We start from the raw sequence: 18328 nt of genomic DNA, 5'->3' as shown, positions 1-18328 counted from the left end.
CCGGGAGCGGGCAGATGTTCGGTGGCTAAGCCACAGTGCTAAGGACGTTCATTGAGGAAAATAGCTGTACCTAACAGCCCGAGCTGTTGCTAAGATTTCAAGTGCTAGATAAAAAAGCTCTTACAACGGGGCTGTCATTTGGCAAGCTCAGGAGATGGCAGTTGTCATGTCTGATCCTTAATATATTTACCGAAAGGTACCGAGTCTGGGATGTTACGAGGTCTGTGTGAACCCAGAGTTGTTGGAAGGGTCATGAGTGATGAGATCACCTTGAAACAAGAGGGGACTCGTAAAACACTGTGGTGGGTCCAGGTCCTGGTGCAGATCTGTAGGTCGGGGAGCTGGGGAACCTCTCACTACGTCAATGACCGCTGCCTCAGCTGGGCTGTGTGTTTTAACACCCAAGCCTAGAAAACAGCAAGGACCAGAGTGTGAGGTCCTAATTAGTTATGCTGGGACTTCTCTGCCTTACCGGGTGCTGGATGAATATCACTTACATTGTGTTCTTTTCTTTCATCACAGAACAGCAAAAACGACTCAGTAGTCTTTCAGGTAGGTGAGCCATCTGTTTATTTACCTGCTATCTTCAGATCCTGTTCCAGCCAGTGTCCAATCGGCACAGTCTTCTGAATTTCCCTTGTGTTGATTGATGGGCCACAGGGATCATGCAAACAGGAATAGTTTCTATACCCTGGAGCAGACAGAGCCATGAACCACAGTAGTAAACGTGCCTTGTAGAACTGTGAGGTGCACCCAGGTAGCCAGACCAGACTGTGCCCAGTCCAATGGAAGGTCTCTAAAGAACATTTTGTTGGTCTGTCTTTCTCTGAGATGAATCAGGGGTTGGGAAATGTGGGAAGTTCTTTCCTTTCTGAATGAAAAAAAATTCTGCTAGTAGATGGATGGCCCCCTGTGACAAGTCTAAATGAGCGCTCTCAGACCCACACAGTGCTCACAGCTGCCACTTGAACTCAAGCTGGTGTCAGTATCTCCTGCAAAACTCGTTGGGACTCACTTCAAGAGGGTAGACTTAATAGACAAGGGTAGCAGTCTGGATCCCAAGCAGATGACGCTTCCTTCCTTGCTGACTACACCTTTAAGTAATCACCAAGGTCCCTGATGGTGGAGTGACCGCAAATACAGTCAGTTGTCAGGGCTCCTTCCTAAGAGGGTATGCAGGATGAGACAGTGCCAAGCCAGGGAGGCTGAGATCCTGGAGAAATCCAGGAATGGAGGTATTCAACCATTTCCTGCTGCTTCCAACCCTGGTTTTCACACTCTCATTCTCTTCTGTGAAGGAGGAAAGTGGCCATGTCTGCCAGATAGTTTCTGCTAATGGGTGACTTTGCCCCAAGCTTTGTGCTGAGTGCTAAGTAGGCATGAAGCGCTGCGGTCTTCAGGTGCTCGCATTGGCTTTGGTCTTGAGTTCCACTCTTGGGCCTGGTGCAGAGGCAGGCTCTGGGGCTGCAGAAGGGCGCTGTACTGCCCATCAGCAGCTAGTGGTGTGGCGTGATGGCTTAGTACTGTCCTTTGCTTGTGGTCTCCCTGGGAGGAGCTAATGAAGGCAGTTGTTTCGCCGTCCAGACAAAGCCTGTGTGTACACAGGGCACACGGAGCAAAGGCTCATGAGCTCTAGCATAAGAACCTCTGATCCAGTGAGGAGCTGAAGCCACCAGTTTCTGAGCAGCTGCTACGTGGTTTCTGCATGACTTTCGCATACCGCTGCTCTCGTGATTTGGGCAGAGCCTGACTGGGGAGGACACGAGGTTCTCACACCCTCTCAACTTTATCAGGACTTGGCTACAGGACCAGAACTATGGTTAATCTCAAGGTGCCCTTCACAGCCCTTCCTTGAACCACCAGATTCCAGCACACTTTATTCCACTGGCCAGCCCAGGTGGCCGTGGATGGAAAACACACACACACACACACACACACACACACACACACACACACACACACACACGAGTGGGGGAGAGGAAGACATCTCCTACCTATGGTAGCTTGGAAGGATTGTTGAAATTGATGGAAAAAGCGTCTAACTACATGTTGGGAGACCCAGAGGTTTTTTTTTTGTTGTTTGTTTGTTTTTGTCCCTGGGTAAATGACATCACCTCTTACCACAGTTTCCTCATGTGGGAAAGGGGGTGCTAATTTACAGTCCTGCCTTCAGGGGCTGTTGTCTGTGACTGAAATGGGGAGGATGCTGTCTACACTGGACAGGGCCATGTTCATGGGTGGCTTCTGCATGATACAGGCAGGCTTAACACACGATGCTCTGGGTTTCCTTGAGTTTGAGAACAGATCCACTGGTCTCCAGGAGCTTCCTGGAGTGGCATTCTCTAGCTTCTAGAGAATTCTCTAAAGAACATGAGCATCTACCTACTACCTGTAGGTCTGAAACACAGGACTGCCAGCCTCTTTCCCTTCAGCACGGTCCTAGTGAACATCTGCGGGGCTCAGCAGTCAATCGAAGAGTATTTAGCTTTTCATTGCTGTTACCAAATACTTGGCAGAACACCTCAAGGAAGGGAAGTTGTTGGTTGCTGGTGGTTTTAGGAGATTCAGTCTGTCATGGCAGAGAGGGCCTGGTGGAGCTGTTCACACCCTGGTGAAGATGAAGCAGAGAGAAGCAGCAACAGAAGGAGGCCAGGACAAGATGATGGCCCAGTGAGATGCTTCCCCCAACCAGGCTTCAGCTAGGCTTCAGCTTCACAACCTCCAATAGTAAATCTTGAATTCATAGATAGATTAAACCACTGATTGGACAGAGTCCTCACAATTTAATCATCTTTGAAAATGCCTTCATTGGCATATCCAGGGATGTACTTCACTAATATGACTCCAGTCAACTTGACAGTCAAGAGGAACCATTGTGGAGAGTTATCTGGGAATGGAGACTTAGTGGTGTTGGCCTTGTGTGGTTTGTGGTCCCCTTGGTTAAAGACTGCAGATACTGACACAGAGTGTAGAGAGACCACTGTCCTTCCCCCAGGGGAATATAAGCATTGCTTTAGACTGTCACGAAGCTTTGGATATACAGAAAATCTGTCCCACCTCCTCCTGAGAGAGACCCCATTTGAGGTTGTCATTATCATTTGTTTACTGATTCAAAACATTTTTAAAAAAAAAAAGATTTTATTTTATGTGTATGAGTGTTTTCATGCATGAATATATGAATACCATGTGTGTGCCTAGGGCCCCTGGAGCCTAAAGAGGGCAAGAATCTCTTGGAACTGGAGTTAAAGGTAGTTGGGAGCTACCCATGTGGATGCTGGGAAACACCTCAGTTCTCTGCAAGACTAGCACGTGCTCTTAACCACTGAGCCGTCTCTCTGTCCCCCAACTCAAGGCTTTTTGAAGCATATTGTAAAACCAGAAAGAAACACTTGTAAGGGATTAGAATATGATGTAAGGGATCAGAAGGTGTACTGTGAATATCAGAGGGTTGCCTTGACCTGTGTCACGTTAGGGTTTTACTGTATCAAGTAACATTTTTTTTCCTTTGGGGTCTCAGCCTTTCATGTGTCAGAATCCCATGACATTAAGCCTCTAAAGTTTAAACAAGGGATGGGGGACACACACTGATTTTTTAGAACAAAGTAACTGGAAAATTTGCATTTTTTTAAAAGAAGATTTACTTGGTCCAGAAGCCTTGAACACATGTCTATGGACATCATCTCATAGTGTCTAAATACCAAGCAAGGTGGAGTTTGAATTAGCTCACTGGTCCCTTTTTTATTTCACTTGAGGAAGGCCTTTCCAGGCGGGAGGAGAATGTTCGGAGACCAAGTCAAGGGTAGACTGGTAACTCAGAATCCTCTTACATTCGGAGTTTTCTGAAGGCTCTTTGGCCTTGCATTGGAATTTCCTGAGAAATTCCAGAAATTCTAGGAAGACAGTCTGACCTGGCCTCCTTGGAGGTTTGTGGTAATGGTATGGGGATTGGGTTTTCTAAGCCCTCCTTAGATCGACAAGTAAGTTTAGAAACCATTCTGCCCTCATAGGTGGAGCAAGGCCATAAGAAGCTTGTCTGAGGTCAGGGGAAAGTGACTCTGTTGAGTAGATCGAGCATTAGAAACCTGAGCATGCGAGCTACACTGTTCCCACCCCCTCAGCTGCTTCTTCATACATGGACACCTCTGACTTTGTCACAGCATTGCATGGAACCTCATATCCCACCTTCCTGCCAGAGGACACTTGTTCCCCAGCCAGCACTTTGCACGTCTCAGTCAGGGTGTAACTACTAATTGATGGAGGTTGGGGGAGAGACCTGCTTTAGTCTTCACTGATAAGACTTCAGCCCTGCTTGGCTTAAGCCCCTTTGCCGTCCACCTGTTTCCATCGGACACAGTTCTTCCTCTGTGATGAGTTCACCCCTGCTTCTTTTTCACGCGTGTCCCTTTCTCTGCAATCTGGTGCCCATTCCTGTTGGCCTCCTGAAATCGCTCTCGCAGAGTTCTTGTCCCTTTCCTGTTGCTCGGATGTCTCCCACACAGACTCGGGGATTCTCTGCTTCTCTGCCTGTTTCTTTCGTATTTTTCAGTGTGTGACTTCATCCCTGGGCTCCGCTTGCTCACTTCCTTCTACCATAAAGATCTGCCATCATCTTTGTGCTGGTAGCTGTAAAACTCCATCCTGCCAAGGCATGTCAGCTGGGCCCTTCAGCATCTCCTGGATGCCTTAAGGCCTTTTTATTTTATTTATTTATTTAAAGCCATGAATTCTTCTTGTCTTATTGAAGAGTTTAGTGCAATGCCAGGCACCTAATTAAGTTGGAATAGCTCAAGATGGCACATAGTTGATGATGCGGATGCTGTTCCTTCTGCCAGGAACATCCTCCACTTTCTTTTCATCTGGTTGACTCCTTCCTCGTAGAGAAGTTGGCTCTGAAACTAAATTCTGCAACTAAGCTGGGTGCTGACTTCCTCTGTCGGTCCTCACTACTCTGATTCTCCTTGCTCGCCCTCTGAAGTATAAGCCCCCTGAAGACTAAGCGTCTGAGAGGTTTCACCTTCATGTCTACATGCAGAATAGTAGGCATAGCACCTGGCAAGTACTTAGGGAACACCTCCATTAACTGGATAGTCTGGCTTGGAAAAAGAGACAGTAACTAGTGACCATGTGATCTGTGGACCATTCCTGGTTTGTTTGTTGGCTCTCTGTAAGTTCCAGTCGTAAACCAGGCTAAATAAACTGTAATGAGCACCCAGCGATGCCTAGCTGTCTGAGCACTTTGCCTTACAGTGTCTTTGTGAGCTTGCCAATGGAAATGTCATTCCCATATTTTTTGAATGAGAAAACTAAGGCATGGGAACATTAAATGAGGAGACTTAAGTGACTCCCAAGATTAAAAAAAAAAAAAAGTAACTTTCCAGTAATGATTACCATTTCCTTGAGGTTTTACCTGCTCCCTCACCTTTTCTGCTATCTTCAGAACAATTTCATACCTCTACAAGCTTCTCTTAAAGAGCCAGATAACAAACATTTGATGCTTTGCAGGCCATGTGGCCACAGCATACTCAGCCATGGTAACACACAAAAGCATTCATAAACAATGTGTGGACAAACCACCGTGGCTGTGTTCCAGTGAAATGTTACTTACAAAAGCAGGTGGCCGGCAGTGGGCTGGACTTCACTGACCCCTGACCTACGTGGGGCTAGTTCCAGTTGGAAGTTAGCAAATGCCCCTTTCCCCTAGCTGGACTATGGGAGAGTTTTTTGCTTTGGAGTTTAAGCCTATGGTTGCTTTTCATTTCCAGATTCTGCCTCAGAGAGAAGAGCGGGAGAGCAAGACTCGGTGCCAATCCCAGCAGAACTCACCTCGCCCAGCAGGGCCCCGGAAAGGAGAGCAAAAGATGACAGCAGCAGGCGGGTGGTGAAGAGCGCACAGGACCTAAGCAATGTGTCTATGGATGAAGTGGGCATCCCACTCCGGGTACGAATGTGGATCTTCGGGTCCTCTCTGGGCTTCATCTTAAACAAGTACTGGCAAGAATGTGGCCTTGTGTGTCTGTGAGCCCCCTTGGGGGGGGGGTCACTGTGGCTTGGAGGGGAAGGATTTTATCTTTGACACCAGCACAAACCACACCCCAGTGAGCATATCCAGACTTCTCCAAAGTAGGTGTAGGGTGTTACTAAGTCTCATGAGAAAAGGAACGCCTGGGTGGAGCACAGTTGTGGAACTTTCCTACAGCAGAGCAGCCAATGGGCTTGGGCTGCCCATGCTCCATAGGCAAGACTCACTACATGGAGCCCATCAGCAATTCTTGCTCCAGAGTTAAGGGCATCCCCAGCAAAGTGAGGCTATGTATCTGGGTTCAGGAGGGAGATTCATGGATAAGAGTTGCCTCATCATGAAAGGTAAGCAGGACAAGGCCACCAGGCAAAGGAGGCCCTTCAAGGCCTTCAGGACCAAAAGGCCTCTTCCTGGGCCAGGTGTGCCAGTGCTCCTGAAGGAAAACGTGCCCCTTGTGACTGGGTCATACTAATCCCACTTAATCCCACTCCTCCTTATATGTCCACCAGACCACTCTGGCTGTAATATGTGTCTTTGGTTTCCATTTGGAAAATGGGACTTTTTTTTTTGCCTTTCAGAGGGTAGATAGAAACAGTAGTAGTCTAAGCCTTTGGAGAACTCTACTTTGGCCATATGTAATAACAGAGAGAGTGATCGAAGCTCCTGTGCTGGACATTATCTTATATCGCCATCTGGGTGGTGGAGCAATTACTATCTCATAGGTTGCTACATCAGTCAGCTTAGCTGTGCTGTTAGGAATATTCAGCACAGCCTGCTTATGGAGTAAGTAGAGGCCTATCTGGGATCATGGTTAGGGAGGCTCAAGTTAAAATTTGAGCTGCCTGTTCTGCAGGAGCCTCTGACAAGGACAGCATATCATGGCAAAGGCGTACTAGTGCTCGTACAGTGTGCTGGGGAGCAGAGAGGATGGCAGGGTGACATCCCACATCCTTATGGATAAGTCATCCCCAGTGGTCTAAGGACCTCTCACTAGGCCCTACCTCCTAAACTTCCACAGCACCTCCCAGTGGACACACATCCACACACAGCATCAAAAAGGCAGGGATATGCAGGATCACATCACTCCCAAGATCTCACGATGCGTGGGTGTCAGAGTGTCTACAAATGCTGCCCTAGTCGGCCCTTCTACTTTCTGACTCTTCTCTATGTGGGACAATGCACTTTGATTTGTTTTCTATTTATTTCCCTCATCTGTAAAATGGGGGTGATACTATCTTATTCAGCCACCTTATTTTATTTCTGTCTTTGGAAAAAGCCTGGTTCCAGTGAGCATGAAAACCCTGGAATTGGCTGCCATATGGGTTCTGTTTTAATGTATGTGTTTTAAACATGGCTTTGTGCAAGGTGACTTATATACATTTGTACAGAATAATCCAGAAGAAGCAGAGGTAGATTGTGATAAGAAGGACTTATTGCCTTGTGGTTCTGGGAGGACTTAGCTTCAGTTTCATGAAGTCTGTGTGTGGAGAGAGACTGTCTCTAAAAATGAAATTTTAAGGAAGGTGGGGCACAGGGCTAGGGAGATGGTTCAGTGGTTAAGAGCACTTTCTGCTCTTATAGAAGACTCAGGGTGCACATGGCTGCTTCTGATGTCCCCTGCTGGTCTCCACCAACACTGTGTGCACATGGTACACATAAATTAATACAGGCAAAGCATTCAGATACATAAATTAAAAATAAACATGTGTTTTTAAAAGAAAGAAAGCATGGCATATTTCAAATCTGCCTTTGTCTGTTACATCCTTAGGCCAAATCTCATTTTTCAAAATCATATCTGAGTCTTTTATTATGACTGCTTTCTCAAAAGTTTTGCCTTTAAAGGAAGTTCTCAATAGTGCAGCTAGGGATGCGTATGCTAGAGCGCTTGCCTCATGTGCAAGGCCCTGGGATCGATCCTAGTACCACCCTGCTTGATTTTGATTCTGTCATCATAGATCTTCTGAATTGCCCATTGTTTTACCCTTTGCTTCTGTTTTTCTCCAGAATACCGAGAGATCGAAAGACTGGTACAAAACCATGTTTAAACAGATCCACAAGCTGAACAGAGGTACCAATTTTCACTTACATAAGTCATGTGATTCTGTGGGCATTTGTTGTCGATTGGTTATGGGCCTGTTCTCAGTTCATTTTGACTCCAGGAGTGCGCTCCGTCTATTGGATTCCATTAGGTACCGGTCTGCCTGACTTTAGCCATGCACCCACAGAGCACAGGTGGGAGGGTTGTATCTGTGCCTGCTTCAGCTTTGGGACTTGAGGTCAGCTTGCAAGTCCTCCCTCCACCTGCTGTGACGCGCAGGAGGCTGAGAGCGGCCCTCTGCCCAGGCTCCCACACCTAACTGCCTGGAGAACAGGCGGTTCCATCTCCCCCCACCTGCTTCCAGCTTTAGGAATAGCTTGTGTCAGCCCATGACTGCTTTGTGAGGAGATCAAATGAACAAAGCCCTGGACTGGGAGTTCAGAAAACTGTTCTTCCCTGGAGCCTGCCTCCAGGCAATTATGTGCTCTTAGGTGGATCTTGTATCTTTCTGTGTCTGTCCTGCTTCCAGTCCTCTGAAGGATGTTGTGGCCATTCAAATGGGAACACGCTTGACCCTGTGAAGTGCGATGCTATTGTGAATCTCCGAGGCTATGCTAGTGTGTGAAGTAAGCTTCCCCAACTGGGGACCAGAGCTTGGCAGGTAGAGAATCAGTCGTGAGCTGACACACTAGAGCAAGGGGCTTATAGATCCAGAGGACCCTGGGATTTCAGTGCGTGAACCAGCATGATGGCGGGACTCCAGGCTCATGCTTTGGCAGATCACAGCCCTACAAGCTTAGCACCCACTGCTACCTATGCTGCCAGTTGGTTGACAGGCAGGGATGTCACTGCACTGTGGGAAGGGAGTCACTCTTCCTGAGAGCAGAGCATCCTGTCTTTCTTTGTGCCCAAATCCAGTCTGGCCGCCTGCCATGAAATACACCAAAGAAATAATGTTCCGGTCAGTGTTCCCATTTAAATCACAAATATCCACTCTCTTTGCCTAACTGTATATGCTAAACATCACTGTCAATTAGCTTTGCTGGGTTCAGAATGATCTACACTCTTCCTAAATATCAGCTTCTCTGAGTCAGGTGTATGTTTGCTAAAGACTGGGTCTCCATGGTAAAGTCACTGCCCACTTCTTCGAGCCATCGGTGACTCCCCACCTTCAGACCTGGCTTTGGAAGGCTAAATGCAGGAATGAATGCATACATATGCATGGAATGTGTGATCCTGCTCCAAGGCACCCATGGTCTTCTTGTGCTCTCGTGATTAACACCGCTAAATTACAGATTCTCGACACACCTGCCTGCCCTAGTGGAGGCAGAGGCACCTGAAAAGCTTAACACTCACTTGTTTGCTGGATTCTGATATGCACAAACCAGCTTTTGATTTGGAAAAAAAAATCACTTTAGGATAGTGTTTTCATTTATCATATTTCATATCTCTGACTTAAAAATGTGAAATTTGAAACTTTGTGTTTAGTGCTTCTGTCCATTGGAGCCAGTTTCTATGTTTTTGAGATGACTAATTCAGGCAAAAAGACTGGATTTTAAGGTTATTTTATATCATTAGTGAAGCTTATTGTATCCCAGAATTCAAGGAGTGTAAACTGTGTGGATTCCTACTTATTCACTCTCTCTGTTTGTATCTTCCTATTCTCTCTCTCTCTCTCAAACGTGCTCCCACTGCCTAGACACTCCTGAAGAAAACCCTTATTTCCCTACCTACAAATTCCCTGAACTTCCTGAAATCCTGCAAAATTCTGAAGGTACCATAAGTTTAGACAGTGCATCTGTTGTCGTAGCTTTAAGTTAGTTCTTAGAGTCCCATTATAGGTGTACAGTTTGGCTTTTAGATTTTGTTTTTAATACTCGTTTTCATCCCGTGAGCATTTTATTTCACTCATTTGCATGGTGTGCTATATTAAAATAACTAAGTCCTTTCTAATTCATTAATCTAAGCGTGATGCCTGTGTGCTTTAATAACACTAAGATAGATAATCATTGGAGAGTGTCAGCCGGGGGTTAATCATTTCCTCCGCGTCGTGGTGGATAGCTTCAAATCCACTGCTTTTCTCTGCTGCAGAGGACAACCCTTACACTCCTACCTACCGGTTTCCTGCATCTACTCCTAGTCCTAAATCTGAAGGTAATTACAGGAAATTGTGTGCCTCGCTCCTAACTGGTGCTGTTACTTCTCACTGTGGGGTTTTTGCTGGTAGCTGAGGAAATCTTCGTGTTTATTTGCTTCCCCCTAACCTTTTGTGTGGCTGTCTCTCCTCATGGCATTTTAATCCCTGCCCCTATAGGGTTTGCATACCTTAGGGGTAGCTTTCATAATGTGTGGGGCTCTGAGAAAAGCAGCTTGTACCAACTACCCAAGGCCTGGTGTCTGGGGTGTCACTTAGTGTATTCTGATGGCTGGGCAGTGACTTCAGGAAGCTGAGGAGGGAGACCTGACAGCTATCAACAATAGAAGCTTACCAGTTTCCCACACTGCACCCGATTGTCACTGGGCCCCTCTGGCCATGGGTCCTCAGGGTGTCTCTCTTTGATTGGGAATTCCTGAAGAGGTGTGTAGGCTTAAGTGTCAGTTTGGGTGAGATATTCTTGAAAAGAATATTTGGGCTAAACTGGGAAGCATTTCATACAAGAGCTGGATTGGAATATGACCTGATACGGAGAACAGCTATGCCGGTGCCTTGGAGTTATTCCTCTTATGCTGGAGGAGGGGGTGCGATGTGGGGGAGAACAGTATCAAAGAAGGCTGTAAAAGCTGGGTGAGGGAAAGTATCTTGGAGAAAACCCATGGGATTGGGAGATGGCCCAAAGCTCGTTCTAGACAGGGCCCTTGGCTTCCTTTGTCTTGGCTGTGATCTCAAGGCAGGATTTCATGGCCCAGTATCAAGTTCTTAGGTCATTGGTCACTGCACCTTCCAACACAGGCTGATAGCAGGGTCTGCTTTCTGTTACATGGGAAATCTGGCACAAGAGGAAGTAGGGCTGTTTTGCCTAGAGATATAAACAGTAAGAGAAGGCAAGAGAGCTTGCCACACATTTTTAGAAGTGGGTATGTTTATGTATGGCTATGCATACACACAATATTTTCAGAGACAGAAAAAGGAAAAAATGGCCTTAAAAAAATTAAAAGGTTAAAAACTTTAAGTTGAGCATAAGAAGCCATACTAATGAAGATAATTAGGCTTCAACACAAATTTTGAAGACGTTATCTTCCCCAAGAGGTCTTTTAAAAATAGGGTAAATTCTCTCACGCCCCCACCCTGCCTAGATGACATGTCTAGCATATTGCGGGTTATATTCAGTTAGATAAAAGCTTTTTACAAATGTGAAAAGCACTTGAGGAATTTTAATACTTGTTGGGCTTAATTTTTTTAATGTTCAGGAGGTTTTCTGGCTTTCTGAATCTGTGGTTTTATCCTGTCTGAGCATCATAAGCAATGTGTCCGAGAGTGCCAAAGGCCCACCTTAGCTCTGTCCATGGTGCCGCTCCTCACAGGCAGCTCCGGGGCTCTGTCTGCACATTGATGACAGATCAGCACCGAATGCAGCCTCTGCCATAGGTGCTAACATGCACTGAGAAGGAGGGACGATAGAGGTGCATACATATAATCCCAGTGCTCAGAAGGCTGAGGCAGGAGGATTACTATGAATTCAATGCTATATTGAGCTACATAGTAAGTTCCAGACTAGCCAGGGCTGCTTAGTGAGACCCTTAAAGAGGAAGAGAGGAAGGAAGGAAGGGAGAGTTCAGCCGAGAGAGAACCTAGAAATTGGAGCTGTGGGTCTCATGCGGGGGTGGAGTAGTCTGGTTGATGCTACTGTTGTTTTGTTGTCTTGTAATTCAGAATTTGGAAGTAGGAATATCTGTAAGAAGCCTATGAAAGCCTGCCTGAGGGCTGGTATGTCTAAATTGTAGTCGTTTTTAAGAAAGCAGATACTTCTAAGTATCTCAGAGCTGATTGTTCTGAGCAGTGGGGCCTGTGAGCATGTGCTTGCCCCAGCTTAGAAACCTTCCTTCTCCCTGAGTGAGCAAGTAAACTGCTAGGCAGATGCTGGAAGATAAATGGGACGGCCATTTCTTAATGAGTTTACGTGTTGATGAAAATAATCCTCTGTAAGTTACAGCAAAGAGCAGTCTGGGCATTTTATAATCCTTAAGACAGCTCGGTGCTACCCCACACTCCTCTACTTCCCTCTGAAAGGCAGCCTTTCCCCTCCCCCGGATTTTATTTAAGGGACAGCAATGTGTGGTGACTGCCGTGCTCTTACTGCTATTCCACCTAACACCAAAGCTGCTTCAACATTTCCATTGTGCCCTTCTGCACCTGAGAAATGTATGTGCTGCTTCACGTATATACTTATCATTTACTGACAATAAACCAGAAAGAAACTTATTCTAAGCTGGATGGTGGTGGCTCATGGCTTTTATCCCAGGACCTGGGAGGCAGAGTTAGGGGGATCTCTATGAGTTCAAGGCCAGCCTAGTCTACAGAGCGAGTTCCAGGACAGGTTCCAAAGCTGCACAGACCCTGTCTTGAAAAACAAAACAAAACAAAAAAAACCAAAAAACCCCAAAACCAGAACCAGAAACCTTTCTCTGTACAGTCAAAACACTGAGCTAGAGTTTCGGTCAACCTTGGGGTATGTGGAGTGATGCTGTGTGCAGTTCGCAGTATACATGTATGCTCAGAAGCATGGACGCAGTGGAGCTGCCTGATAGTTGGGTGGAGCCAGAAATGCCTTGGGTTTGTTTGCTTTGAGTTTGAATTCGCTTTCATTCATTCCATGTTTTAAAACTTTTTACTGATTCAAATTTTTTCATAGCTGCCCACAGTCAGCCACAGATTTGGAGACTTTGGTGTCCACTGTGAGACTGTGTGCAGAGCACATCACTACTGTCAACCTTATTTTCATCTTCCTAGCACCCACGAGATGATCCTGAAGAAGCTTGGGGAGGTTAGGTAGTATGTGCAAAGTCACACAGGACGTGGTTGAGTCAGGATTCAACCATGGCTGATTCTGGGGAATTCTGAACACGGGATTTTGCTCTGCTGATCCTCCCCTCCTGATAGACTTTGTTGCACTTGATCGCCCCCCCCCCCTTTTCCAAGCGCTCTCTGATAACTCATGGCAGCTTCTCGAGTCAATCCTGTCTTGGGCTGCTGAGCTGGTGTCTCTTGGGATCTGTGTGGGAACATGCAGTTAGGAAAGCTCCCCAAGCAATGAGACCTGTTGCAAGGAGAGAGGGCTGGGCTAGCTTACACCCGAAATAATCACACAGAAACTGTATTCATTTAAACACTGCCTGGCCCATTAGCTCTAATTTCTTACTGGCTAATTCTTACATCTTAATTTAACCCATTTCTATTAATCTGTCTATCGCCACGTGACTATGGCTTACGGGCAAGATTCTAACCAGCATCCATCTCAGGCAGGAGATCCATGGTGTCTCTCACTCTGCCCTTCTTTCTCCCAGAATTCAGTTCTGTCTCCTCTGCCTACCTAAGTTCTGTCCTATCAACTAGGCCAAGGCAGTTTCTTTATTCATTATCCAATGAAAGCAACACACAAACAGAAGGAACTCCTACACCAGAGACCATGCATGACAGACCCACTGAAATGTCAAGATTTCTTCCTCAAAACTCCCCCCACTCCTTGCACCAAAGGACCAACGTGCTAATTTGAAAGTTTGAAAGTTTAAGGGCGGTGGAGAGATGGTTAAGAGAACCGACTGCTCTTCTAGAGGTCCTGAATTCAATTCCCAGCAACCACAAGGTGGCTCACAACCATCTGTAATGAGATTTGGTTCCCTCTTCTGGCATCCAGACATACATGCAGGTAGGACTGGAGTGAGGACTGGAGATTCAGAACTCTGGCCTTGTAAGGACAGCTGACTTGGCACATTCGCTGTCAAGAAAACAAGATATTTTTACACAGTGTCCCAAATCTACAACAAAGCCAAGTAGCTGTGACCCACGACTTATGAGGACCCATTGAACCACACTGGGGTGAGGTCAGAGAGCAGCTTTCCTCCTGGTCCATGACTCCCCCTAGCACCACTTCTCGTTAAAGGTTGGAACTGCCATCTCTGTTGCTGTGACTCATGCTGCCACTTATAAACATCTCTGGGTTGTGGTGTCACAGGGGTCCGTCTGTGTTCCCCCTCCCTCCTTCTCCAGCTTTTCCTCAGGCAAAGCTTGCAGGAGGCAGTTTTCTCAGGCACACATAAAGCTGAGTGAAAATAACTCTCCTAGCTGTGCAGGATTTCTATGAATAGCCTCATTTTTCTTGAGTTTGAGTGAAGTTGTTCTGTTGTGAAGATGTTTGGCTGACTTGTGCCTCCTGCCCCAAACTTTTGCTAGTCCTGCCCAGGGGAGGGGCCAGGCGGCTTGTGGCAGTCACCTTTGTTCTCCTTATGTGAGCTGCCCAGAAGGTCCCCTCCCAGCATGTGCAAAAGTCTTTGGTCTGCAGCATAGTTAAGAACTGAAGCGGACATCCCCTTCCTACCTCGGGACCCAGAAGGCCGGATGAAGATGGGAATGGTGAGCCTTCTCTAGCCCGTGGGTCCCTCCAGACTCTGGGTCTCATTAGCCCATGGATCCCTCCAGGCTGTCTCCCTCAGTTTGTTCCTTTCCCATTTTCAAATAACTTCTCAGAATTCTCTTTCTTAGGAGTGTGTCTTCTGCAGCTTCTGTCCACTCTCTTGTGGCCTTTGTTTTCCATCCCTTAATATATGGCAGTCTTTAACCAGAACATATGTAATCTGTGACTTAATATATGGCAGTCTTTAACCAGAACATACGTAATCTGTGACTTTCCACACAAGCCCCCATACTTGCCTTCTTTGCCCCCCTTTGCTTGCCTTTTCTTTGCCTCCCCAGACTCTGTCTCCTTTTCCTTGGCTGTTTTCTGTGGGGTGTTTTCTGTTTCCATCTTGTATCCTTGTTCTTGCTAAGCACAGGGAGTAAAGCCTCAGAAGGAATTATGTTGAATGATGGAATAAGATCGTGTTAAAGTGAGATCCCTTATTATCACAAAAATAATTTTAGGTTTAAAGACCTGTGAAGCACTAACTGGAGATTTAATGGCACAGTTTGTGGTTCTGTGAATGCTGCTTTTGACTGAGCATCCTATTTTGTCACTTATGTAGAGCTTTAAATGGTTTGGTTCAGCAATCTCTCCAGTTGACTTTCAGAATTCTATAAATTCTAAACAGCAACTGCAAAATCAACCCTGAAGGAAAGCTTTTAGAAATTCATTTAACGTTGTTGTTGTGTTTGAAAAGGCAATTATGCAGCTCCTGGCAGCTCTGGGACTAACTATTGTGCCACAAAGGCCGGGGAGAACTGTTGTGTGTCAACACCAGAGCCCATCAGGGGCCTTTAAGGCACCAAAGTTCACCCTGTGTGTGCTGCGTAATGTTCAAGCTTCCTGGAATGGTTGACTTGGGAAGTTCTGAGTGTTGGTGCCAAGGTTTGATGTCAGTTGCTTGGTGTTTGTTCCAAGGGGCAAAGATAGCATATAGTTCCATCACAAGCAGGAATCACAAGATCCCAGCTCAGCTGAATCCCCTGGCATTGTTGTCAAGAACCCTTGGAGGCTGTGACAGCACACTCTGCGTCGCTAGTTCTTAAAAGACTTGAGAAAGGTTTTTCTTTGTGTACTTATGGTTAAACAATGCACATGTATTTTACTCTGTTTGGCTATGGGTTGAAGGATGGCCTTACACTCAGCTTTCCAGGCCCTGGTTATTCTAACTGTATACCCAGCTTCCTCATTGTAGAGATGCTTACCAGGAGAAAGTTTCAGACAACAGCAAGTGCAGGATGTAGCAATGTTATATTATCCCCGGAGGCCAATAGAAGGCAAAGTGAGTGCGGCAGAGTTACTCTGAAGGCTTGCCTAAGCATCTCCTGGAGTGAGCAAAGGCTTCAAGGCTGGAGATGTCTTGGCATGTGGTGCCCTTCAGTTTTAGGACAACACCTTTCATTGCTTCTTCCAGATTTAAAAAAAAAATGGAGTTTCCTTGCCCAGGATTGGAGCTATAAAGGTGAAGTGAAAGGTCATAATAGCCACTCCGTCCCAGGACTGAAGTGACCTCAGCAAGATCCTGACTCTCCTTCTTGTCTCTTTCTTACTGAGTCACCAGGGGCAACTTTTCTTGCCTTCTTGGACCCTGGTCTCCTTGTTTATAAAATGAGTGGTATAGCTAGTTTTTGCTATTATTAATGGTAGATTTTAGTGCTATTTTAGTTCATAAAATGAAGTAAAACTTGCTTTTATTAGATTTATGCAAGAGATAACAAAAATAATTGTGGACCCTGTCATACTTGTTGAAGTTGTCAGATTGACCCATTTGACATCGGGGTGTTGGCATACAGTCCCCAAACCTATGTCCATGCTGGAGTCCTGCGGCCGCTGTGAAAACGAAAAGCTCACTTACAGCGACACCCTGGCCATGTGTATCTCAGGGTGGATGGGACTCCGTTTTCCATCTGTACCCAGTAATAACATTATCAGTCACAGCCTCTTGTGATGACACACCTTTAGTCTCAGCACTTGAGAAGCAGAAGTAGATGGGTCTCTGTGAGTTCAAGGCCAACCTGGTCTACAGGGTTCCCGGGAGACTCTGACTCAGAGAGAAGAAGCAAGGATGGGAGAGAGAGGACGAGAGGAGGAGGGGGGGAGAGTGAATCAGTCACTCAGTTTCTGCCCTTGCCCTGTCCCATCCCCTTCTTGCTTTCCTCTGCATTTTAACTCACCTAAGTCGGGCTCCTTGAGCTGTTTTCTTCCCCATCACATAAGAACTATTTCTCACTGCCTTCTAAAACTTGACATTAGAAATGTCTAGAGGAAACAGTGTTGAAAAATCTTAACGTTAATCTTCACATTAAAACCTATTTGATGCTGTCCCTGCGCTCCTACTTTGCTCGGGCTTTAGTAGCCATGTGATAGTTGGAACTGGCCTTTCCACCACCTGCTGCAAGGCTGCCATCTTCCATGATTCAAAGAGGTTTAGGGTCTTCAGCTAAAATATTAGGCTTGGTTTAATGCAGTGATTTGTTTTCAAAGTTAACTTGGGGTGGGGCAGGCCAGGTGCCCTTAGCTAAAGCTGAGTTTTGGTGTCTTTTGATACCATAGTGCTTTATAAATACATCAAGTTCCTTAAAAAAAACAAAACAAAACTCTAAAACAAACAAACGAAAAGCTAGTAACACAAAATTCTTCAGAATACTTTTTCCAAAAAAATACATTTCTGATTCCATTTCATCCTTCCACTACCGTATTTTTGGAAGTTAACATAAATAAACTTAACAATACTCCGTTTATAATAATGAAAGGATAGTGGGTTGTCGTGATGCAGGCCTGTAGTCCTAGTGCGCAGAGGACTAAGGCAGAAAGACTGTACTTTAGAAGTCAGCCTGAGCATCATAGTGAGGCCCTCCCCCTCCCACCCTAAAGAAGAAAGGCTTGGCTGTGTTGGTGAAGAATCATAGTCCCTGTCAACCCTTGGTGTTGACTAGTTCTTTTAAAGACAAGGGGAGCTGGAAGGAGAACAAGGTACCCTGGTGCTGGATTCCTATCTGTTGTTTTGGCTGAGGGACAGACAATAGTGAGGAGCAGGGAAGGGCCAGACGGTAGAAGCTGTTTTTGAATGCTGCTGTACTCAACATAATAGTAATGTCTGCTTTGTTTACATTTCATAGAACATTCTGACCTATTTTTGCTCTGATACTTAATTTGCCTAGACACAGGGGCTTGATTAATGCTGTCATTAATACAGCATTTCAAATCCCTTGACTTGACTTTGCTGCTTAGGTCATGTGCTTTGCTGGAAGAGTGTTATGGATCTCAGTGAATGAAACTAGGTCTTTATTCTAGATGCAAGTACCATGAATTCAGATGAGCAAGGTATTGGACTCTCCGGCACTCTGGAGAAGAAATGTTTAGGAAGGATTATCATGGATGTCATAGCTTGTACTCGGGACAGATCTGTTCCTGTAAATGACCTGTGATCTGATTTCTACTTTAATACATGCACCCCTTCCCTTGAGGGGTTCAGATCTTTTCTTGGTCATCTCAGAACCCAGTGTTCAGTTTATCTAGGAGTGTGTACACACCTATAGAACCCATCACACACCACAGAAATTCATGTGAATTTGACTTGTTGCGGACTCAGTTTAGATGCTCACCCCAAGCAGTACCTTCACAGAGCATCACCTGAATGGTACCTTCACAGAGCAT

At 45.9% G+C, this 18328-nt stretch overlaps 1 protein-coding gene across 11 annotated transcripts in view; it reads left to right on the top strand.

The window, feature by feature from the left end:
• Sorbs1 (sorbin and SH3 domain containing 1) overlaps positions 1 to 18328 on the top strand; it is a 224156-nt gene that overhangs the window by 145133 nt on the left and 60695 nt on the right. For 6 of the 11 annotated variants that reach the window (XM_005352257.3, XM_026781543.1, XM_026781542.1 and 3 more), the window contains 5 exons: positions 523 to 552; positions 5763 to 5938; positions 8024 to 8087; positions 9757 to 9831; positions 10149 to 10211. In XM_005352257.3, the coding sequence (XP_005352314.1) occupies positions 523 to 552; positions 5763 to 5938; positions 8024 to 8087; positions 9757 to 9831; positions 10149 to 10211 (408 nt within the window). The remainder of the gene's footprint in view (positions 1 to 522; positions 553 to 5762; positions 5939 to 8023; positions 8088 to 9756; positions 9832 to 10148; positions 10212 to 18328) is intronic. The other 5 variants (XM_013348144.2, XM_013348143.2, XM_013348145.2 and 2 more) reach the window with 2 other exon arrangements.

This window comes from Microtus ochrogaster, chromosome 8 (genome assembly GCF_000317375.1).
Source record: "Microtus ochrogaster isolate Prairie Vole_2 chromosome 8, MicOch1.0, whole genome shotgun sequence".
Classification (NCBI taxonomy): Eukaryota; Metazoa; Chordata; class Mammalia; order Rodentia; family Cricetidae; genus Microtus; species Microtus ochrogaster.
The sequence above is the reverse complement of the archived record's forward strand: the minus strand, read 5'-3'. Positions and strand labels throughout refer to the sequence as shown.